Source organism: Notolepis coatsorum (genome assembly GCF_963971535.1).
Source record: "Notolepis coatsorum genome assembly, chromosome: 5".
NCBI classification, from domain to species: Eukaryota; Metazoa; Chordata; class Actinopteri; order Aulopiformes; family Paralepididae; genus Notolepis; species Notolepis coatsorum.
In genome coordinates this window covers 91,542,601-91,568,032 of record NC_140169.1, presented here as the reverse complement: position 1 = coordinate 91,568,032, position 25,432 = coordinate 91,542,601, and the positions used below count along the sequence as shown (strand labels likewise).

Below are 25,432 nucleotides of genomic sequence, written 5' to 3'. Positions count from 1 at the left end.
ATCTATCTATCTATTGCTATGTCCGCCCACTACAATCACATGAGCTGTCTAACGCATGTCCCGTCTCCCTGTCCCCCTGTGAGTTGCCGTCCTGGAGTGCTGACCGGAGTGTCTGACGTCCCGTGATGAAGGCCGGGAGGTTGCGACCCCCTCTGCGTGCCCCCCTGTCTCAGGAGGTCTCGTAGTGGTGACCGGAGTGCCGGACGTCCCGCGATGATGTCGGGGAGTTCGCGACCCTCTCTGCGCCGCCCCCTATCTCCCTGTCTCCGGCTGTCCCTGAGCAATGACCGGAGTGTTGAATGTCCCGTGATTAAGACGGGGAGGACGCGACCCTCTGTGCCTCAAATAGATTCGCTATCAGCTCTATCTTCAATCTTTCAAAATGTTCAGTTGCTATCGCTATCAGCTCTATCTTTAATCTTTCAAAATGTTCAGTTGCTATTGCATGCACTCATCTGTGTTTCACTACACACTTGAGTGCATGCTTACCAACTGTCCGTCTGCAACACTACTATCACCGACATCTAAGAAGGGAGATCCCCCCTTGAATGGCCCTTCTAAGGTTTCTCTCCTCCACACTGCCTGTGGAGCATTTTTACCTATTGTTAGGTTTTAGTGAGTTTTTCCTTACCTTCGCGTGGGGTATGTCTGGGAGTGCTTGCCTTCTTTCATTTATTTGCATTTATTTAAAATTTGTTGGACCTTATGGTGTCCTTGTTCTGTTCTTGACTTATTGTTATGTTTTCTTCTTGACTTGTTTAAAGAAGACCTGTACGGCCCATGGGGACATTAACGTGTGTTGTTGGGCCTTATAAATAAATTTGATTTGATTTGATTTGAGTTACAAAAACATACATCTCCCCAAAACAATAGTAATAAAAAACAATTAATATTGATCAATATGCAATGCATATTCAACATTCATATGGGCTTCATGCCATGTGACCTATCAATGTTTTCAGCTCAGTTAGACCTATACAATGCTATAGTAGGTAGTGTTATAAAATATGTGATAGCAACTTGGAGGCAACTGCTGCATTGCTATCACATCTTTTCTAGCAGCCGGGGTGTATACCTTCCCAAAAATCACTATGAAAGTTAGTCCCCCAAGATGGTAACCGTGGCCCAAATTTGGGGCCCTGGCTCACGGCCTATATGAGTTTTAGTGGTTTTACTTGACAAAGTAAACAAATTAGAGGTAGTTGATGACGAGAGAAAGTCCTGAACTATGTAAAAACATCTTCTATCTATGAATCACAGTCAAATAGACACTGCCTCTTTAAAGCGACTCCTCCCCTGGACACCTATTCAGGAAGCACCTCCCACCCACACGATCAGAGTTTACTCTTCCTGAGAAAACAAAACGTAAGAGTGTCGTTGTCTTTGTAGAATAGAATGGCGCAGCAAGGAGTTGATCTGTACCGGGACCAGTTCTGCTGTTCTATCTGTCTGGATCCACTGAAGGATCCGGTAACTATTCCCTGTGGAGTGTGGACACAGCTACTGTATGGGCTGTATTAAAGACTGCTGGGATCAAGATGATCAGAAGGGGATCTACACATGTCCCCAGTGCAGGGAGACTTTTAATCCAAGGCCTGTTCTGAAGAAAAGCAATATGCTGGCTGAAGTGATAGAACAACTAATGAAGACAGGACTCCAAGATGCTCCTCCTGATCACTGTTATGCTGGACCTGGAGATGTGGCCTGTGATTTATGCACTGGGAGAAAGCAGAAAGCCCTCAAGTCCTGCCTGGTATGTCTGACCTCTTTCTGTGAAACTCACCTCCAGCCTCATTATACTGTGGCTCCATTAAAGAAACACAAGCTGGTCAAAGCCTCCACACGGCTTCAGGAGAACACCTGCTCTCGTCATGATGAAACTATGAAGATTTTCTGTTGTACTGATCGGCAGTGCATCTGTTATTTGTGTTCCATGGATGAACATAAAGGTCATGATACAGTCTCAGCTGCAGCAGAAAGGACGGAGAGACAGAAAGAGCTTGGCATGAGTCAGCAGAAAGTCCACCAGAGAGTCCAGGAGAGAGAGAAACAACTCAAAGAGGCCCAACAGACTGTTGATTCTCTCAATTGCTCTGCTGATAAAGCAGTGGAGGACAGTGGGAGAATCTTTACTGAGCTAATACGCTCCTTGGAGACGAGGCGCTCTGAGCTGAAGAAGGTAATCAGAGCCCAACAGAGGACCACAGTGACTCAGGCTGAAGAACTGCAGAAGACACTGGAGCAGGAGATAGCGGACCTGAGGAGGAGAGACACTGAGTTGGAGCAGCTCTCACACACAGAGGACCACATCCTCTTTCTACAGAGTTACCCCCCCCTCTCCAGTCCCAGTGAGTCTACAGACTTACCCAGCATCAGTGTCCTTCCTCTCCTGTACTTTGCAGATGTGACTGAGGTCGTGTCTAAGCTGAGAGACCAACTAGAGGACGTTCTGAAAGAGCAGTGGCCCAGAATCTCAACAACAGTGAATGCAGTTATTAATGTTTTACTGCCACCAGAGCCCAAGAACAGAGCTGACTTCTTACAATATTCTTCTCAGATCACACTGGACCCAAACACAACAAACACACATCTGTCTTTGTCTGAGGGGAACAGAAAAGCAACACAGATGCAGCAAGAGCAGTCATATCCTGATCACCCAGAAAGATTTATTAAATTGTTTCAGGTTCTGGGTAGAGAAGGTCTGACTGGACGCTGTTACTGGGAGGTGTTTAGTATAAGGGTTTTTGTAGCAGCCTCCTACAAAGACATTAGTAGAACAGGCATCAGGGAGAACTGTGAATTTGGATGCAATTCCAAATCCTGGGCTTTAAAGTGCAGTCCAAGTGATTACATCTTCAGACACAATAACAAGAACATAGCAGTATCGGGCCCCCGGTCCTCCAGAATAGGAGTGTACCTGGATCACAGGGCAGGTACTCTGTCTTTCTACAGCATCTCTGACACAATGACCCTCCTGCACAGAGTCAACACCACATTCACTCAGCCTCTCTATCCTGGACTTTGGTTTTACTCATACTCTGGGGAGGCTGAGTTTTGTGAGCTGAAGTAGAGATCAGTGACATTCACAGCTCCTCTACCCAGGGTTTTGGATTTAAATTGATCTTGAAGATGCTGAGTTGTGAAATATGAGGTAATTAGGCGTTACATTCACACAGTCACTCTATCTTTGTTCTGAGTGACACAGTTTCTAGCCTACCGGGGTGAAGTTTGTTTGATTGGATATTCGCATATTCACATATATTGATCTTCAATAACTCTGTTCCTTTGCATGTGGGGAAGTCAAAATCTGTATTTTCATACTCTGGGTAGGTTGGACCACAATATGCAACCATTTTATTTGTATTTGATCACCTTTGGTCATTTTGGTCATTACTGTGGGATTTGGGTCTGTCTCTTCTCTCTCTGTTCCAAGGGGGGGTTGGTAATAATGTGGGGGCCGGACCTCCATGGGGAGGTTGATTCAGCCTATAACTAGGGATGCTCGATATTGGCTTTTTTACCGATACCGATATTGTCCAACTCTTAATTTCCGATACCGATATCAACCGATATCAACCGATACCGATATATGCAGGGTCCCCCCCCCCCCCCCCAAATTGAATAATTTCAGGTAATTAACATTACATATCTCTTGTTGTGGAATTAACACAACATTATGCATACTTTTGACAATAAATAAAATCAGAATTTGTTCTTACTTGCTTGCCTGGTAAATAAAGGTTATAGAAATGTAAAACATTTGAAAACCGATACCGATATTTTCCGATATCACATTTTAATGCCGATATCGGCCGATAATATCGGACATCCCTACCTATAACCTTTTCCCTCACCTCTTATCTCTGGGCAGCCGGGACACTTCATACGGGACACTCTATTTTCAAGGTCTTCGGTTGAACCCACAGCCAGGATATGTGGGGCATGGGTCAGTCGTAAATGCCACTATTTTGTTTCAAAACAGACCCATCTGCGTTATCAAAAGAGCTCAAGGAGAGAGAGAGAGAGAGTTGTTCTTCTGGTGGCAGACTTTGAGGGAGACAGACCTAGATAGGAGCTGGCTTAGGAAGAATGACCATTCATTGAATATTGTGCATTTTGTCTTTTGTTCTTTTATTCTTACTAAATAAACGTGGACATCTAAACCCAGAAGGATCTGTGTGGATATTTGACATTGTAAATAAACACTGCCCTTTTCGTACATTTTGAATGAAAGGTAGGGATAATCCCTGGTACACAGCGGAGCTCTCAAACCTGCTGCGTGAACGTAACGTGGCCTGGGCTGAAGCTAGAACATCAGAGACAGCTGCTGACTGCCTTCTGTTTAGACAACTTAGAAATAAATGTACCTCTGCTCTCAGAAAAACCAAAGCTGAGTATTATCTCTCTGTAACTGCAGAAAACATAAATGACCCCACGACATTCTGGAAGGTTGTTAAATCTGATCTGCTTATGATGACTCAGTTGAACTACCTAAATATATAGTCAAAAACTATGAAAATGTATCTGTAAGTCTGAAATGTTAAATAGTTTTAATGCACATTTTATTTAATCAGGGCTCCTGTTCGACTCTGTCACTCCCCCTAGAACCACTGGCAATGAATATGCAAATTAACACTTTAACATGAGCGGGCACACACTCATGTCGCACACACGCACACTTATGGCCAAAGGAAAGGACACTTTAAATTAGAATAACAGGAACAGTGTATTGCACTACCAAAGCTAACTAGCATGTCCCACATGCTCTGTAAATAACTATGTACAGATACCGAGATGTCACTCCATGTTACCTGCTACCTGTTACTGCACAATGTTGTTTCCTTCTTTTGATTCTATTATATGTACCACTGTATTGCACATCGTTGCGGGCAAGACCACCCGCATTTCATTGTATACCTGTATGCCGTGACAATTAAAACTCTTGACTTGACTTGACTTGACTTGAATGTAGAAATTACTCTGAACCACAGGTTTAGCTTTGGATCTTATTCTGTGGCTGAGGTTCACAAAGCCCTCAAGATGCTGAACCCTAGAATCATGTGGAACCTGGCTTTTTAAAATTAGCAGCAGATTTTATAGCTCAACCTTTAACATATCTTTTTAACCTGACCTTGGTTACAAATGAAATCCCAATGATTTGGAAGGCGGCTTATGTTTCACCCCTTTTAAAAGGTGGAGACCCAACAGTGTTGAATAACTACAGACCTAATCTCTGGTTAGTGAACAGGTAGAAAACTACCTGTACAGCCATTCAATTATATCAAAACATCAGTCAGGGTTTACAAAAGAACACAGCATGGTCACTGCCGCAATGGAAGTTGTAAATTACATGTCAAAGGCATTAGACAGCAAGAAACTGTGTGTGGCTCTTTTTATTGATTTGTCCAAAGCATTTGACACTGTGGACCACTCTATTTTAATCAAAAGGCTTGTTAATACTGGCTTCTCTCAACATACTGTGGGTTGGTTTGCTAACTACCTTAAAGACAGGACTCGGTCCACCCAGTTTGACAGACTGACCTCTGATGTAACAGTATGTAATGGGGTCCCACAGGGGTCCGTGCTTGGCCCACTTTTATTTACTACTTATATAAATTGCCTGGGGGAAAATGTGCCAAAATGTGTCAATCTTTCCAATGGCAGAGTATGAATCTGGATTTAGTACCACCAGGCGCCCGTTATAGGCAGTGGTGCGTTATTGAAATCAACTGGGATTGCACGCACCTAATGGCGCCACGTGCACGCGCGCTCCCGGCGCGTGCGCGCGCCCCCGCGAATGCGCATTTAATGTCCCCTCGCTTGAGCACAGACTAAAGACAGTGCCTAATTGCCTCTACGAATGGAATGTAAACACATGTCATTCACAACAAGTTAGGTGTGAATGTATCTGAGAATGTATTTAACACACCTGACGACCGGCGCTATTGATATGCAAATAGCGAGTACTTATCTGGGCTTGCACGTAGTGCAACCCCGTCCCATGAAGAACGCATGCCTGGTTATAGGGCAGTAAAGACCGTGAATGAAATCTACTGTAAGTACAGTTACTTTTTCATAATGTCCATAGCTCCACCATTTTTTATCAGATTGAGACGCGTTTCTTTTCTAGAAGTTCACAGAAAGGTAATTAAACAAACTACGTTCTATGTTATGGCAATAACGTTCAGGTTTGTTTGACCCGTGAGATATAATCATGAAAATAACGTTCAGAAATTATTTTAAAGGGGACATGCATTATAAATGGCTTTTTTCTGTGTTTAGCATGCTTTTATAGTAATAGGGGTTAGTATCAATGGGTCTGTGTCTCTAATTACCATATTGACTCATCAGTCTAGTCTCGAGTTCACGAGATCTTCCCTCACTCAACTAAGCTGTTCTGATTTGACGGTATTGCTGACGTGAATAGGGTACTGATTTGCATAACTAACGCCCCCTCTATGGTTGACAGCGACAGCAGAGCGAGTGGAATATCTTCATTTCCTCAAACAGAGCGAGGCAGAGAGCGCATTGTGTAACCCGACACTTCCTCAAACGGGTTTTGACTGCGGGCAGGGAGCGGACGAGCGAGAGAGATAGAGAGATAGAGAGGGAGAGAGATGGAGAGAGAGAGAGGGACCCGTCTTCTCTCACACACACGCAGCGTTTACACAGTGCTCCGTGCCTCTGTGTGTCCCTCTCTCTCTCTCACTATCTCTCCCTCTCCCTCGCAGTCGAGCACCAGCATATCACTGTAATATCTTTGCGCATGCTCCCACGAGCACGCCCGTATTCCGATCCGTACAATAATAATCACAGGGGTATTTATTGTCATTTGAAACAAGTTACCCACGACCACGATCATTGTTAGTTCGACTCCCGGGTGCACTTTGGACGAAGCACCCGGTTTGTTTTGGACGTTTGCCAATGAACAATGTAAATATATTACTTATGGCTATAACATAATTTTTTCCTGTGGTCGACTATCATAATGATAATAAATACGGCAATATTTGTATGATAAAAAATTACGTTCTACATTTACAGTCATGCCTCAACGACGCATCGTGATGTCCGAAAATAAATAATAGCACTACACAAACACTGCAAATGATGGTGAATAAATAACTAAATAAATCAGATAAATATTGTTATTATTTATTGTTGGTTTTATTTTTGGACATTGCTTATTGTATACATTGTAAGAGCCAGTGGATAAACATTCCACTGCTCATCTTGCCCGGACAACAGATGTGCTGTCCAAGTCCGACAGCGATTAATTGCACGGATGTAGGATGAATAAACATGAATTTGACTTACTTGATTGTCACTATTAGATACAGTTTACAATTTCTCTCAAGAACTAATCATGGGCGGCTGAGTGGCGCAGTGGGCAAGGCGCTCGCCACTAACGCAGGATATGCTGGTATCGAGCCCAGCTCTCTGCGTTGCTACCGGCTTGGCCAGTCGTCATACTAACACAATTGGCAGTGTTGGAGGGTGGGAAAGCCGGTGGGTGGGGATTGGACGTTGTGGACAGCGACTCTTACAGGTCGGTTGGTGCGCCTGTACAGCAGAATCAGGAAGTATCGGGGGCAGCGTGAGCCTCCCACGCGTTACTCCTCGCCACTGAGAGATCGCGCTGTTCAGGTGAAAAGATGCGGAAAGCTGCCTCCTCATGTACCGGAGGGGACACGTGATGCAAGGCTTGGTCCTCACTGCAGCCGACCAGTGGGAGGCATAGTCTAGCAACGTTCGAGACAGGGGAGGGGAGAATTGAAGGGAGAATTGGCGAGGCGAAATTGGGATGGGAGAAAAATAGAAAATAAGGAGAAAAAGTGGATAAAAAAAACCGTGCTCCTCTTCTGGCGGTCCAGCATCGCCTGGACCGTGTTGCCACGGGCACTGGGTGCACGGGCTGAAGTGCTGCTCCCCGTCCACCAGCGCTGCCCCTCAGCCCGTGCACACAGTGCCTGTGGCAACACGGTCCAGGCGATGCTGGACAGCCAGGAGAGGTTCGCTAACAGCCAGGAGAGGACTGCGGTGGTGATGAAAGCACTTGCGGCCACCCGCCTCACATGCACGCTTACTATACTGTACGTGCAATGAATCGTTCCAGCAACAGAAGGCTTATATTATTCTAATGACTTGTTTTATTAGGAGATTGCAGATAATCTAAGGCAGCGCTGTGTACAGTACACATCATGTCAAGCCGTGTACTGTACTGTAGTAGAACTACAGTATGACTACTATAGGGCAGCGCCAGTGGTGCAGTGCCAAATTGACAGTAGGTCAAACGCTCCACGCGCGTGCACGTGCGCGCATGCGCGCGCATGCACAGTTTTTTTTGGCTGCTCTCGTCCTGCAGCTGGATACTATTGCCTCACAGCGCGGCCGTCAGCGCGCGGCCCAGAGAGCGCCGCTGGCTCTGCGGCTCTGCAGCTGCATGCTTCTCCGGGAGTCCGGTTGGATAATGCCATGTAAAAAGCGATTGCGCGTACTTCAGCCTCAGTGACCGAGGTATAACGCCGTTATACCGAGTTATACCAGCACTGCACCACTGGGCAGCGCATACAGTATCTGCAATCTCCTAATAAAACAAGTCATTACGCACGTAGACTATACAGTACGCGTGCATGTGTGTGTGTGTGTGTGTGTGTGTGTGTGTGTATGTGTGTGTGTGCTGAGGCAGGTGGCCAGGAGCGTGAAACAAGACGGTATAAATATGGAGTATTAATACAGTCTATTCCACTATAGCTATAGTGTGCTGTATGATGACAATACATTTGAATCTAATCTAATTTTGATCCGTCGCAAAGCGTTTCCGCGCTACCTGTTGAATACAGGGATCAGCACATGCAATGCTGACCCTTGTTTTGCACACAGCCCTCGCATTATAATGAGCTGGAGGGCGTGTCTGTATGCAAATCGGGTGTACGAGAACGCGCTCCCCAGTTTGTGAATGAGTGACGTACTTCATGCAGGGGTCCGCAGCTGCGATCATTTGGCAAGTTAAGACAACCTCTCCACGCGTTGGTGAATCCGGGGGGTAACTGCCGTAGGCTTTCTCTTACGAACTTCCAAGGAGGTTGTCGTAAGAGAAAACTTAAGACACTATTGGTGAATGAGCTCCATTTTTTTCCCAATGCGAGCACTGTGTGGCTGTTCTCAGCCACAGATGTGCCCAACTCGGTTAAACTTTAGAGGTTCTAACGTTAGTTGGCTCCACAAAACAAATTCTCCACCTTGGCTTGTTGCACAAATGTTATGAAATGGGCTACTATACGTTTTCCAATTCACTGTCATTAATTAATTATGCACCACTGTGGCTACTGTCACGGTGTATTACAGTAGGCATACAGACTGAATTATGCATATGTGACCAGGCACAGACTCTGAGGATCTCTTCACATTTACATTTTTTACATGATATGAAAGTACAGGTTCATACCTTCAAAATAAGCCATCACTTGTACAAATCGGGCGGATACTTTTCAATCTATGTCTTATGAATCATGCTGATGACACACTATTTACTCCAGAGCTACAGGACTTCAAAGAAACTGGAGGCATTTCTCTTGCTATGCATAATGACTACTTTACACAGAAAGCCCCCCACTTAACACCTTCCAGTCATGGGCTTTGGGTGACCTCGCTTCTGTCCCCAGGCCATCAGGATGCTCAATGCCTATGCAACACTAACCCAACCATCTACACACATCCACAAGCACATTCTCAGGGGCTCATACAGAACCAAGCATTTCACTGTAATGTACATGTACTTTATACGGAAACTTGTGAGATTGTATTAACAATAGCTCAGATTAATCATACCAAGTCGCTTTGGATAAAAGTGTCAGCTAAATGACTAAATGTTTTTTTTTTTTTTTTTAAGTTTAAATATCAACATTATCTGGCCATCCTCAGTAAATACTATCAAACTCCTCTGAGCTTTCCAAAGACCAGAGATGGGACGGGCGCTCGCGCACACACACACACACACACACATATTTACGCTTATAGCTGACTTAATGATTTTAGAATATTTCAGCTAATGAAGGTAAATCAACTATCCAGTTAGTTTTCATAGTGTAACGTTTGGCTACTACATTTTTTTTTACATTTCTATAACCTTTATTTACCCAGGCAAGCAAGTAAGAACAAATTCTGATTTTATTTATTGTCAAAAGTATGCATAATGTTGTGTTAATTCCACGACAAGAGATATGTAATGTTAATTACCTGAAATTATTCCGTTTTTTGGGGGGGGGGGGGGGGACCCTGCATATATCGGTATCGGTTGATATCGGTTGATATTGGTATCGGAAATCCCTAGTACAGAGTCAGACTGGATATGGTGTTGAGAGCATGCTGCATAGACTCTGGACTGTGAGCTAAGATGGCACAGTCATCAGCGTACTGTAGCTCACGCTGGGACATTCCATTACATAGGTCGGAGGTCATGGGTACAGAATTGCTGTGGACAATAAGGCCTTCAGCGTGTGGGAAGCATTATGTCACATGACAGAGGTCACATGACATAGGTCACATGACAGAGCAGTGAATAAACAGAGGGTTGGACATCATGTACAACAGGGTCAGAGGTCAGACCCTCTCATAACTGGACATACACAGAGACAGAGAGTGAGAGAGCGAGAGAGAGAGAGAGCGAGAGAGAGAGAGAGAACATGTAAATGGACCTTGTAGAAGTGGAGCAATCTTCCATTTACTTGTGTATGTACTTTTAGGCGAATTTTCTGAAAATATGGCTAGGGTTTAAGAGGTTAAAGTGTGACAGATTCGAGGAAACATGACAAGTGCAGTTCTTCATTCAAGTGTGACATATTTGAGGAAACATGACAAGTGCAGTTCTTCATTCAAGTGTGACAGATGACGTTCAAGTGACCCATGTGCTTCTCAACCAGGAGCTGAGAAGCAACCCTTTGTTTCTTCTTATAGTCTCTTTGCTTCTTTAGCACCATTTTGCTCAAATCCTTGTTTGTCATTCTGTGTCCTTGCTTGGTAAACACGGGTTTAGTTTATTGTTGTGGCTGGACCCAGAGAAACAGATTAGTGGGCCAATTCCACTTGACATGAGAACTCATGAAGGTTGTCTTTACCAAAGCAACCCACACTGGGATACAGTTAGTCCACAAACATGTTGAGAGGAAGAGTATATTACATTTAGTTAAATGTAAATCCAGCCCTTCCCAGAGACAGTCGCATTTCTCTCCTCTCCCCAGGCTCCTCAAGGCCGTTCCTACCGCCGCCTCTACTGCTCCATGAAGCCCGACGCTGCTATGCTCTGTGCTTCGTGCCGGTTGCTGGACTATACTCTAATCAACTCGAAATGGATCTAATCAGTGGATTGCATATTTTCGTCAAGAAGCAGAATAAGGCTAACCCTCTCTGCCTCTTGGGACATCATAATCGGGCTACCAACTTGAAGACGTGGTCATTTTTGGATTATCGAAGCTTTTGGACTGCAATAAGAAGATTTTGGATCTGTTTACCGCGCACAGGACCTACCAAAATAAACTGATTAAGACACTTGGACACTTGGACTAATGCATTCAGTCATTTGGATGGAGTTAAAACTCACTCCACTCAAATCAATAGAGTTATATTTCACTCTACTCAAATCAAATTTAAAGTGACGTGGCTGGGATAAATGTTGCCAGTCAGTTCAGCCAAAACAAATTCCTGGACCAAGGTCGAACCAGGGAGCTGCTGGAGTCAAAGGCCTTCTGGGAGATAAGAGTGGCAAGCTGCTTCCCCACCCCCAATCCCTATACCCAATCCCCCCTCCCGCGTGTACGCCTGGCGCCTATGCTGGAGGGGTGCCAAAGTGACTGTCTCATCGCCAAAATCCCACCCCCTGTGACGGCAACTATCATGTCCCAGCTCCTCCCCCTCCGGTCCTAGCTGACGACAACTGTAGTCAGAGTCGAGTCCGGAAATTCTCTCCGTCCTCCCTCCCCCCCCACACCACCCCCTCCCCTCGGGGTGCTCTGAGACACACACAGTGGTGCAGTCGTAATATGGGCCAAGGCCAAACGCCACGTGCACGCGCACGCGCATACATGTCTCTCTCTTCTTTCATGAGGCGGAGCTGGGGACGAGACGGGCGGTCTTTTGTCACATAACACACGCCCAACACTCCACACACACACACACACACACACACACACACACACACACACACACACACACACACACACACACACACACACACACACACACACACACACACACACACACACACACACACACACACACACACACACACACACACACACACACACACACACACACACACACACACACACACACACACACACACACACACACACACACACACACACACACACACACACACACACACACACACACACACACACACACACACACACACACACACACACACACACACACACACACACACACACACACACACACACACACACACACACACACACACACACACACACACACACACACACACACACACACACACACACACACACACACACACACACACACACACACACACACACACACACACACACACACACACACACACACACACACACACACACACACACACACACACACACACACACACACACACACACACACACACACACACACACACACACACACACACACACACACACACACACACACACACACACACACACACACACACACACACACACACACACACACACACACACACACACACACACACACACACACACACACACACACACACACACACACACACACACACACACACACACACACACAGTCTAGGGGTGATAAGTGCCGGCCGGGGTATACGGCGCAACGAGTCATTTTTGTGTCGTCGCGCCGTATAGGCACCCTGGCCGGCACTTATCACCTAGACTTTGCATAATAATAGGATGCGCGCACTTCTGCCTCAGTGACGTAGCCTAAACGTCGTTTGACCGCGTATGCCCACCACTGCATACCTGGACACACAGACTCAAGGCTAGTTTAACATGTCTCAACAAATGCGCATGTTTGTATTAATTAATGATTGTGCCATTATTGCTATCAAATGTAATAATTGTGAATGATTTTCTGTAATGAGTTATATGTGTATGTATCAAGCATCCTTGACTTCCAGGGACAACGATGTAAATAAGTCATTGGCTTTTTTGTTGTTCCTATCCTTGACAAAAGCAAATATGTGATGTAATGATCTGTATATGTTTTGTATATGTTTTCTAAATAAATACCTACCTACCTACCTGCCAATAAAGCATATTGAATTTTATTTAATTAAGAGTTAGAGAGAGAGAAAGAGAGATAGAGTGTGAGAGATTGTGTGTGTGTGTGTGTGAGAGAGAGAGAGAGAGAGAGAGAGAGAGAGAGAGAGAGAGAGAGAGAGAGAGAGAGAGAGAGAGAGAGAGAGAGAGAGAGAGAGAGAGAGAGAGAGAAAGATAATAGAATGCCAGTTGAAGGAGTACAGGTTAACTGGATGAGATGAGAGGCCTTAATCTGTTTCTATTTTTAGAGCAGTATCCATCAGTGAGAGAAAGAGAGAGAGAGGGGAGAGAGTGGGAGCGAGGAGGAAAGAGAGAGAGGTGGAGAGAGGAGAAAAGAGAGAGAGATGGAGAGAGGAGAAAAGAGAGGGAGAGATGAGGAAAGAGAGAACGAAAGAGATACAGAGAGGAGAGAGAAAGTGAGAGAGAGAAAGGGCCAGGAAAGATGCAACAGTATCAGTTTTTATAGCATGATTATAGTCTGAGGAATTATCATGGTTTCCCAGTATTATGATTATTATCTAGTGATTTATTTTGCAACATTATGGAGGGATGAGTTATGTATTTATTTGTTGCCTTGTTTTAGACAAAAAATATCACAGGATTCAGTAGTGCTTAACTCATTCAGCGCAGACCAGGCTGCAGAAACAAATTAGTGGGGGGGCATAAAATGTTCTCGGGGGGGCACAATGGTTTTTCAACACAGGTTCCCTTTTATACGTTTCAGCTGGGACAACGGCGCTGTGGCTTGCTTGGCGTTGCCCACGGTGCTGAACTAAACAGCAGAGAGGCAATTGAAAAATCTAATTTCTCTATCTTAAGAACATTCACTTATACAAAAACAGACTGAACGGATATATATAACAGACCTGCTGGGGCAGTGGACTGAGAGCAGGGGACACAGACAGGCTGGATAAGATGGTCAGGAAGGCCAGCAGCGTGGTTGGGGTGTAGCTGGACGCCCTAGCGAGGGTGGCGGAGAGGAGGAGCCTTGCTAAGCTCCAGGCCATCAGGGAAAACCCCTCCCACCCACTATACACAGACTTGGCTGACAGGAGGAGCATGTTATAGGCTCACACTACCTAAATGCAGCACTGAACGGCACAGGAAGTCCTTCATTCCGACAGCCATCAGACTTTATAAAACGCATCACTGTGCCCCACTGCATCACTCAGCACAGAGTGACAGTTACCATATTCCTGGACTCTTACTTTTTAAACAGCACTGTGCAATATTACACCTACTGTAGACTTCAGTATATTTTTACTGTATTTATTTACTGTATCTTTTATTCTATTTTTATTTAATTTCATTTTATTCTATTCTTAGGCCATTTGTTTTGTTATTCTTATTCGTGACTTGTTCTGTCTAAATGTTTAATGTTGAGTGATTTGGAGTGTCAAATTTCCCTCAGGATAATACATTTCTACTCTATTCTATTCTATATCTTTGAAAAGTCTCCATTTATTCAACACGTCTGAATTCACTGACAAACTGAACTGAACTGACAAAAATAAAGTGCATAAAAAAGCAAACAAAATTCCTCCACAGGCTACTCACCATCGTTTGGGGACAGAGTGAAATCTTCTTAAAACACTGCCCCTCCACTCATTCCTGAACTTTTTTGTTAAGTCCTTCTCAAATGCCAACTGAATTAAATTGGCCTTGCGTCGATGAAGCATACTAAGGCGATGTTCTGTAAAGATGTTCTTGAGGGCAGAAAACGAATTCTCACAGAGTGCTGTGCTAGCTTCAGTAGTGTTGTTGTTGACATCAGTGCCCACTAGGGCTGTCCCCGACTAAGCATTTGGATAGTTGACTTTGATTAAAAAAAAATAAAAAAAAAAATGTTTTTTTTTTTTTTTTTCAGGGTGGGCACAGCTGACTCAGTGGGCGGGCCAGGCCCCCCAATGCCCGCCCATGGCGCCGGGTCTGATTCAGCGCCAGTCACGAGAAAAGTCGGGTTAACTCGCCAACCGTTCAGCGCCAATCACGAGTAAACTCGGGTTTTAATCGTTATTTATTTTATTAGTTATATCCATACATTTTTCATCCATCCAGTCTGATGTTATCATTGGGAATGGGTCTGAGCTCGCAAAAGGGCAAATACCACCGCCTACGGTATTGCACTCTATTCGAAATGGTGTAGTTTCTTTTCTGGGCCGATCTGAGCCGTGCGGGTGGGGTTTACTTTAAATACTTCGGCTGGACTAGCGTTTACAGCGTTACATCTGCGAGGCTGCCCCCCCCCCCCCCACCCCCCCTTCATATGCAATGCCGGGCAATGTGGGACGGACCTCCACGAGCAGTATTTGGAATGGCGATCAGATAATTGGATTATTTATTTTGCATTACATCAGAGACCAGGTAAGGACTATATTAGGGCTGACCCCTATTAGTCGATTAGTCGACTAATCGGTCGAAAGGAGCCGTAGTCGACTACCCAACCTCTTAGTCGAATATATATAAAAAAATAAATAAGAGTAATATATATATTTTTTTTATAAAAAAAATTTCAAAAGAAAAGAGGCCTAGAAGCGTGGCTAACGCTAATGCCATGCATACCAGAAGCTAACTGCCTACGAAAACAGGCACAGAGGCACTGAAAGAGGATTTCATCTAATGAACACAATAGACTAGACAAATATCAAGATGTATCCATCAGTGGACCAATTGCATGCTTTTGCAGAGGACAATAAGCCTTCAGTCGACTCCTTCAGACATTAAGCACCCCCCACAGCCCAAATGGAATCATACAAAAAAAAATGTAAGCTATTTATTGTTATTTATTTTTTTATATTATAGTCGACTAACGGCAAATTTTGGCCAATCATAGTCGACCATCCAAATCCTTAGTCGGGGACAGCCCTAGACTATATATAAAATCTTGCGTTGATCTGATATTTCTTTCTACCGCGATCAAAGCTGTCTGTGTGTGTGTGGCTTTTTACCGTTGGGTGCAGGAGGTGGGGGGGGGGGGGGGGAGCACCACCCATTTCATGTATGCACGAGGAAGGATAATAAGGATAATCTAGCGTTGATTTCAGGAAGATTTGATAATCAGGCGAAAAATTACAACGTGTTTAGTGTATTCCACTAAAACGCTATTATCGCGTCTTTTCCTGGGATTACTAAGAATCACCAAAACTATACTCATATTCAAAACGATATAAAAACGGAAATGTACAGATGAAAAAACAATCTGTTTTGTGCATGTTGACTGGAAGCAACTCACTGACAATCGACCGGTGTATTAGACCCATAGCTATAATATAAGATATATTTTAAGCACTTGCAAATCTTGCAGTCTCCCCATTGATTAAAGCGATGGCGTTCTAGCGCCCCCTGGCTCATTAAGCGATGGTGCTGAATGAGTTAAGGTAGTGCTTTCTGAAATGCTTAAGGTTATTGTATCCCTATTGTGGAGCAAGAGACTGAAAGAAAGAGAGCGGGAGAGGGAGGGAGAAGGAAATATAGGACAGAAGGGAAAGAGAGAGGGAAAATCAAGACACATTGGTCCTTATTTCTGAAGTAATCAGAAATCGACCCAACTCCAAGCATTGATATGATAGTAATAAACATGTCATGAGGGAAAGAGAGAGAGAGAGAGACACACACACACACACACACACACACATGGTCCCCAGCAGGATAGAAAAACAACACACACACACACACACACACACACACACACACACACACACACACACACACACACACACACACACACACACACACACACACACACACACACACACACACACACACACACACACACACACACACACACACACACACACACACACACACACACACACACACACACACACACACACACACACACACACACACACACACACACACAGAGTGAGAGAGAGACCCATTGCCACTGCCAGCTGGTCCTGAAGCTCTGCCCCGTATACACAATCTGGCCCAGCCAAATCAACTCAAAACAAAAAGAGGATTTTGGAACAAATCAACCAAATCACAAAGTGAATTAGAATTGTATTTGACCCTAAACAGAGAGTACATGTGGCAGAATACCTGACCGCCGTGAATGAATGAATAAAACTAAGGAAAACTTTGACACAGTACAGACTGAGTGGAACAGCCTGGTCATAGAAACAGGCAGTCACAGGCAGAACTGGCTGCCCACAGAGGCCAGACTGTGTCATCTGGGAGATGTTGAGACAGAACATCCCTTGCTACTACACTGTGAGCAATATAAGGATTTGAGAGAGGTTTTCTTTGATGAAATGAATAAAATCTATCCTGAGTTAATCCATCTCCCTGATCCCCAAAAGCTGTAATCTAATGCGTTTTTGTCGATCTTCCTGCTGTGAGGCAGCAGTGCTAACCACAGCACCACTGTGCACACCATGAATCCGGTGGTTCTGGACTCCATGTTAAAGGGATATTTTGTTTAGTAGAACTTTGGGATTGTAATTTGTGGTAGAACCGGATCTATCATGCTCGTAGACAGATCTTCATGATCAATATGGATTTATTAGTGAAACACGTGTGTTGTGAAGGATCAGATTAAACCGAATATGTATATTTATTTATATATATATATTTAATTGTATTTGTATATCGTTTGATATCCCCTGTATATTCCTTGTACAATATGCATTGAATATCCCCGTTTCTACTAAACAGCCCATAATAGTTTCATTCTACCATTGGACGAGAACCTGGCGCCAGGTTGCCATACCCCTAGGTTCAAGTTCAATCGTGCCGCCTAACATGTCGAGGCAACCCCCGGTTCCGCGCAGTAATATGCCGGGCGAAATACGTGTGGTACTATTTGTTCATAGCGCATATATATATGACGCTCGTAAAGTAGAACTTTCTTTTAGTCCAGTTCTTTACCCTCCAACAGAGTGACAGACGCAAAAGCCTCCCCACGAAGCACGTGCGGTGTAGTAAGGCCTACTTGGCCCAGAATAGGCATTGAGATATCGTGTAGATTAATAGTTGAATGGTCATAGTTTGGCACCATACCGTCGAGTTGGACGTATTCTATTAAGCTAATAATAGTCTATTTATGTATGGTGCATCGTTCGGTTCGAGTTCTACAGTTATCAGTACCCCCCTCGTTCCTGACGTTATCTGGACGCTTATCCAGGCTGGTCAGACCCCTAGTGGTGATTGCATCCGAGGAGCTCCGGGTCAAGAGCGACTGGACCTGTATATTGGATTACTCTACCCGACGACGGCGAGCCTTCCACGGCTCTTGGATTATGCTTTATGTGCTTTGATTATTCCATGGATAAAGGCCAACACTGTCGAGTGTTGGAATTACCCCCCGGAGAGGACTACAGGTGAGGCGGCGCTCTACACGTGAGGTCGCACCACGTCTCTCCGATGTGGACCGGCAGATACCGTTCCACAGAGGGTCCAGCTGTGTTCGTCTACGGCCCGAGGTTCTGTGGGCACTGGGTCTAAGACTTTGGATTCTCCCAAGACACCGTCGGCCAGATGGGATACCGCCAGCGACTTCTCTAACCCCCCCCTCCTACTGTCTTACAACCAGCGGGACCCCCCCCCCCCCCTTAGTGTATCCAGCTATAATTATTCAAGTACTATCGCTATCGTTTCCTAAATATTCCAGGTTGTATACTTACTCCCTGCGCAACCAGAGATTGGACATTCAATGTTGATTTACCTACGAATACTCATTTGCCATAAAAGTGCATACTTAACATTTCAAATCATAAATGTAATTAAGTGAATGTTGTATACACCCTTTGCTGTATTAAATATTCGATTTGGTCCATTTGTGTTGGTTCGTTTCATCAGGTGGGAAAGTGTTCATCATACTTATATCTTGTACTGGGTGGCCAGAAGTTAAAGGTGCTATGCATTATAAATGTGATTTTTCAGTCTCTAGCATTGTATTATAGTAATAGGAGTTCGTATCAATGTGTTTTTGGGCCTAAATACTATATTGGCGAATTCCTCAGCTACAGCCCATCCCCTCTTTGCCTCTAGTAAATCAGGTCATGTTGATTTGACGACCTGGTGCACGTCACAGGGCGCTGTTTATAGCGCACGGTGATGTGATTGGCTCTGTGGTTTTAGTAATGCCCGCCTCCATTCTTGCTACCTGCAGGGTGGAAGGTTTGTCCAGAAGATCACTAATCAGCTGAAGCCTGATGCGGTTCCCTCGGTCTTCGACAGACAGACCGGCGTTAGCTCTCGGGACTCGGGAGCGATCGCTAGCTACTTAGCACCAGCCGGGGCCGGCGTTAGCAACCGGGAGCGTCGTTGAGCATTCAGCCTGCTGGCTACCTATATCCACTTCAACCAGCGTCGCGGAGCATTCAGCCTGCTGGCTACACAGCTTGTCGGTGTGCTAATAGCCTCTGCAAGCTAACGGTAGCTGGCTAAACAGCTTGTCGGTGTGCTGGAGCCTCTGCAAGCTAACGGTAGCTGGCTCCAGGCTATTAGCACATCGACAAGCTGCTGGAGCTCCCGACGCTCGGCTGGTTGAAGTGGATCTAGGTAGCCAGCAGGCTGAATGCTCCGCGACGCTCCCGGTTGCTATCATGTGCAGGTCCTCTTCTCAGACCTGTGTGGCAAAGCACTGCACACGCATCATGCAAGCTACACATCGCTGCATGTTGATCAATGGTGGCCCACTCGGTGCATCACAGTGGGCTACTATTGTGCTAACAACAACCGCGGTGTCCGGCTTGTCGGCCGGCATGAGTGCTCGATTTGGGGTGGTTCTCTCCTCCTTGTGTGCCCCCGTTCTCGCGGGTGTCCTGCCGGGGAGCTTGTGGACGCGACAACAGCGGCGGCCGTAGCGTTAGTTAGCTCATAGCTATTGTGTACCACTAGCGTTACGGCGGGCTCGAGCACCCTACGGCTGCCGCCGTTGTCGCGTCCATGGGCTCCCCGGCAGGGTACCCGTGGGGACGGGGGTGTACAGAGAGGAGAGAACCATTTTGTGTCGGGCGTGCATGCCGGCCAGCGAGCCGGACGTCGGGATATGTTGTTAGCACAATAGCTACCAAGCTAAGCTATGTTAGCTTCTAACGGTGTATACACAATATGTACAACGACACAATGATTTACATTATTACAAATATGGTAACGTGGTTGTGGCTTTTACAAATAGTGGTAACATATATATAGATAGACAGTACTGCTACATCTCTATATTTATGACATACCATATTTGTATTGCTACAGTACTGCTCAGTACTGCTATGATGGAGACCAGAGAAAGACTTTCGTCTTGTTTACATCAGGGTCCCCCAATTTCAATTCATGGTAACATATTATATATATATAGATAGACAGTACTGCTACATCTCTATATTTATGACATACCATATTTGTATGTAACCTGAAACCTAATCTCTGACGGGGAGATGGGCGGAGCTATTTGGTGGGTGGCTGTCACTCAAAGCATTCTGCCAGAATGGGTGGAGCCAAGCCAATAATAGCCTGCTTTCATGAGGCTGAAAAATGCTGGTTTTGAGTACAAGATTAGAAATATAAAACAATGATTATTTTTGGAATAAAAATTACAGATGTGTTACATAGACTCACAGGAAGTGTGTAAAGTTGCCCAAATAGTGCTAGGAATAGCAGTGCATAACCCCTTTAAAGTACATGAGGTAGTGGTATTAAATATCATATCTAACAATACAGTCAGGGAATTGTACCCCTCAGCTACAATTGGTCGTTCGAGCCGGAGGGTAACTAGTGTAATATTAATATAGTGTTATTAATATCGAAATGGCCTATGATGAACACTCCACGAAACGATCCTCCTAACCTAGAACGCCCGCGGCGCAGACGACAGACACCTCAGTACTTAGAGGCTTACACTGTCAGTCAACTACCTAGCCTTCGACAAACGGTAAACGTGGTAAAAGTAGAAAGTAAAATTATGTCTGACCTTAACGACCAGGTTTCCCCGACCACAGAGGCCCTAGTAGGTCCTAATGTAACTGACCAAGCCCACGGTGGAGACCAGGAGGGAATTGACATGCCTTTACCCCCCGCCACTACTAAAGAAGTAGTCCCCGACACGCCCCGGGAGGAAGACAACCCTACAGAGAGAGAACTCTGCACGGAAGAAGAAGAGGAGAGCGCCGAGGAACTAGAGCTCCAGGACTCCCCAACGAGTACCCCCAGGAGCGGTTCACGCAGGAGCGGCTCACCTCCACTACCGCCTTCCCCCAGCGAAGCGGAGAGGATACTACAACAGGCGTTCCTCGTCAGCCTGACAGCCTCTACCGAACGCAATCGGCTCCAAGCACAGACGCTTAGCGAGCGCGAACGTCTCCAAGCCCAGGCGACCAGCGAGCGCGAACACCTCCAAGCACAGCAACGGAGCGAAGAACAGCGCACAAGTCTGGAGATGAGACGCTTCCAGATGGAAGAGAATATGGCAAGAGACCGCGCCGACGCCCAGCGCACCGCTGCCGGTGCCCAAAGAGACGCAGAGCGCGACAGACTACAAGCGCAACTGATAGAGCAGCTGATCAAAAGGACAACTCCCTCTCCCTCCGCCAGGGGCTCAAGGAACTCGTCGAGACAGCAGTCAAGAGCAGCGTCACCGCAACGAGCAAGCGACCCTGAACTTGACCAACAGACCGAGGCTAGACCCCCCGCAGACCCCCTTCCCATACCGGTCCAAGCGAGACCCAGCTACAAGGAAGGAGCGGCCTACACTGCGGAGAAGCTAAATAAACGATTACAAGATCTGGAAGATTTGATAGAAGAAGAAGAGGGAGAAGAGGAGAACCAAGCCCGACGACAGCACAGTACTCCACCGGACCAGGAGGTCCCATACAGTCCAGGCTATAACCCCGCGGCGCTGCGCTACAGACCCCCGACTCTATTTACGGGTGAGCACGACGCACGACCAGCCCCGAGGAACAGTACCTGGACCAGCGGGCCATGGTACCCTGCCAGTACCGGCCCACAGCGAGGCGCAAGAGGGGACTCGCCCAGGAGGTCTCTCCCCCAACGCTCGCCGATGTATTCGCCATCCACGGCGTCATACAACGCCACGCCATCAATCCCAGACTTCGTCTATGAGAGTCGAGCACAGTACACGGAGCTCCGGATGTGCTTAGAGACAATGCTGGTGGATGTCATTGATGAACGCCACAAGTATGCAATATTATTGAAGCACCTGAAAGTACCGCGAGCACACAATATAGCGCTAGCCTATGCTACCTCCTCGACCCCATACACAGCGGCCCTTGCAGCGCTGGATCAAAGATATGGACGTATATGGGATTACGTAATCCAGGAGATAAGGCATATTGACCGCCTACCCCCAGCCACAGACAATCGCTCACTAGATGACCTGTCAATCAAAGTGCAGTCCCTGGTGGGGATGCTGGGAGCTCAACGGGAGAAGGGCAGGCATGAGCTGTACGCCAACTCTAACGTTGAGAGGATTTTGGAGAAGCTGCCACCCGCAAGACAGGAGCGCTTTCGGCGGCAGAGGGACTACCGAGATCCCGACGGCCCCGAGCCATCCCTCCTTGATCTGGCCGACTTCCTGGCGAGAGAGGTCAGCAGCTTACGACTGGACACCTTCGGGCGGAGCACGCCAAGCTCCAGAGAGGGACCTAGGAGAATAAATGATGGAAGAAGATCGGTGACTGTCATGCACCAATCAGAGTCAGTACCGAGCAGTAAGAGTCACAGCACCCCCTCGAGGAAGGAGAAGTGGAAGATAGCGTGTCCCTACTGTGAGAAAGAACACTGGCTGTCACAATGTGACACATTCACAAAGATGAATGCAGAAGAAGTGAGCCAATGGATAAAGTCCAACCGGCGCTGTTATCGATGTGCGCGGCCCCACATGGCAGCCGAATGCCGCCTAAAGAAAAGGTGCAGCCGGTGCGATGGAGCCCATCTAGATATACTACACGATAGTAACGGAAGACGGCCTACACCTGCACCACGGAGCGGCACCAAGGCAAGTGTCATGTACATTGACCCCGCCAGCAGCAACGGAGCTCAAGTGCTCTTAAAGGTAGTCCGTGTGACATTGAGCTACCAGGATAAAGTCATGGACACTTACGCCGTCCTTGATGACGGGTCAGAGAAGACCCTTCTGCTCGCCTCCGCTGCGACTCAACTGGGACTGCGGGGGAGCAAGAACGAAATGACGATTCGGACAATAAGACGAGACTTAAAGACGATAAAGGGCGAGAATGTCTCCTTCACTATCGCAGCCAACGGGCAGCCAGAGCGACGGTACAAGATCACAAATGCTTTCACCAGCCAAGAAATAGGACTCTCGCAGTACACCTACCCTGTCACCAAGTTGATGGATAAATATGTGCACCTGCGCCAATTACCTATCCCGCTCATAAACGGCGCTACCCCGACCCTGTTGATAGGCTCCGACCATGCAGAACTCATAGTCCCGATTGACCGGGTCCATACCGGTCCCCGAGGCTGTCCTGCAGCCGTCGAGACCCGCCTAGGATGGACATTACAAGGCCCCCTCGCTAAATCTCTCAACCGAACCGCAGCCACTAGCTGCTTCCACTCCCGAACGACAGAAGAAGACACCACTCTCCTGCAGCATGTCGAGAGGCTATGGACCCTAGAGACAATGCCCTTTAAGAACGAAAAGAAAGACATTCGCTCTAAAGAAGACATTTACGCCATCCACCTACTCGAGCAGGAGACAAAGAGAGTCACAGTCGGCGGAGTGATGAGATACGCAACTCCACTCCTGAGGCGAGAGGGAATGCCCCCCTTTCACGCAAAGAAAGACGCCACGGAGCGCTATCTACTGAACACAGAGCGGCGCCTAGCCAAAGACCCCGCTCAACAGAGTGTGTACCGAGCTGAGATTGAGAAGCTAATCACAGCGGGACACGTAACAAAGATTGACATTAAAGAGGCCGATCAGACGACCGAATCATGGTACGTGCCGCATCACAAGGTCCATCACAATGGCAAGGATCGCATTGTGTTTAACTGCAGCTACCAGATCGGATCCCAAAATCTGAATAAAGAGCTCTTGCCCGGCCCCACACTCGGCCCCTCGCTACTAGGCGTGCTACTGCGCTTCCGCCAGGACAAGGTGGCTATAAGCGGGGATATCAAAGGGATGTTCTTGCAAGTGAGACTAGTAGAGGAGGACAAGCCTCTGCTACGGTTCCTATGGAGAGAGAAGATCGGAGATGAGAACCCATCCATCTACCAGTGGGAAGTACTCCCCTTCGGAACCACATGCAGCCCGTGCTGTGCTACATTTGCACTACAGAAACACGTCACAGAGGACCCAGCAGCAGATGAAGAAGTCCAACACAGTGTGAAGAACAGTTTCTACGTAGACAACTGTCTACAAAGCGTCTCGACTCAAGAAGAAGCCGAGGCTCTCCTAATCAAGTTACGCGCCTCCCTAATCAAAGGAGGCTTTGATCTCAGGCAGTGGGCCAGCAGTGACCCGCACGTATTGCGCAGCCTCTCCTCCGCAGACAAGGCTGCCAGCAGCGAGACCTGGATGGCTACAATCCCAGGAGAAGCCCAAGAAATGACACTAGGATTATGGCGCCGCCCCGACCGGCTGCCTCTCTGTTCGCTCCGTCGAGACTGTGTTTACTTTTGTTAATATTTATAGTTTTTAGAGTTTTGTGCGTACCAACTGTTGGTGCATTTAATGTATATGACCGTCAGTCACTCATAGACATTGGATTACGGGAAACTTACCAACTGGATTACTCGCTGGATCAGCTTTCCGAACCACACCAATGGCCTGAAGAAATTCTCCGGAGATTAGGACCAGACCCTTTGTTCCCAGAGCCCAGGAAAAGACGACGAGGAAAGAGGGCTGGGATCCGAAACAGGCTGAGATCCAGACGCCACCGTACACCACTTCCCAGTATATTGCTAGCCAATGTACAATCAATAGACAATAAACTGGATGACATCCGAGCAAGGATTCAATATCAAAGAGACGTTAGGGACTGCAATGTCCTTTGCTTCACCGAAACATGGCTCACACCGGAGGTTCCAGATCACGCAATTCAACCAGCGGATCACTTCTTTATACATCGAAAGGATCGGACATCATCAGAGTCCGGTAAACAACGTGGAGGAGGTATTGCCTTCATGTTTAACAAAAATTGGAGTGATCCAACGAA

The 25,432-nt window shown here is 46.5% G+C and overlaps 2 protein-coding genes across 2 annotated transcripts in view; one reads left to right on the top strand and one right to left on the bottom strand.

Moving 5' to 3' along the window:
* pkib (protein kinase (cAMP-dependent, catalytic) inhibitor beta) overlaps positions 1-25,432 on the bottom strand; it is a gene marked incomplete at its 3' end in the record, with an annotated part of 205,143 nt that overhangs the window by 80,465 nt on the left and 99,246 nt on the right. The window lies entirely within an intron of this gene.
* On the top strand, positions 1,396-3,070 carry LOC311228270 (tripartite motif-containing protein 16-like; the record flags this gene model as incomplete). Its single annotated transcript, XM_084314178.1, is given in 2 exon segments — positions 1,396-1,479; positions 1,481-3,070. Coding segments are annotated over 2 exon segments (1,674 nt in total).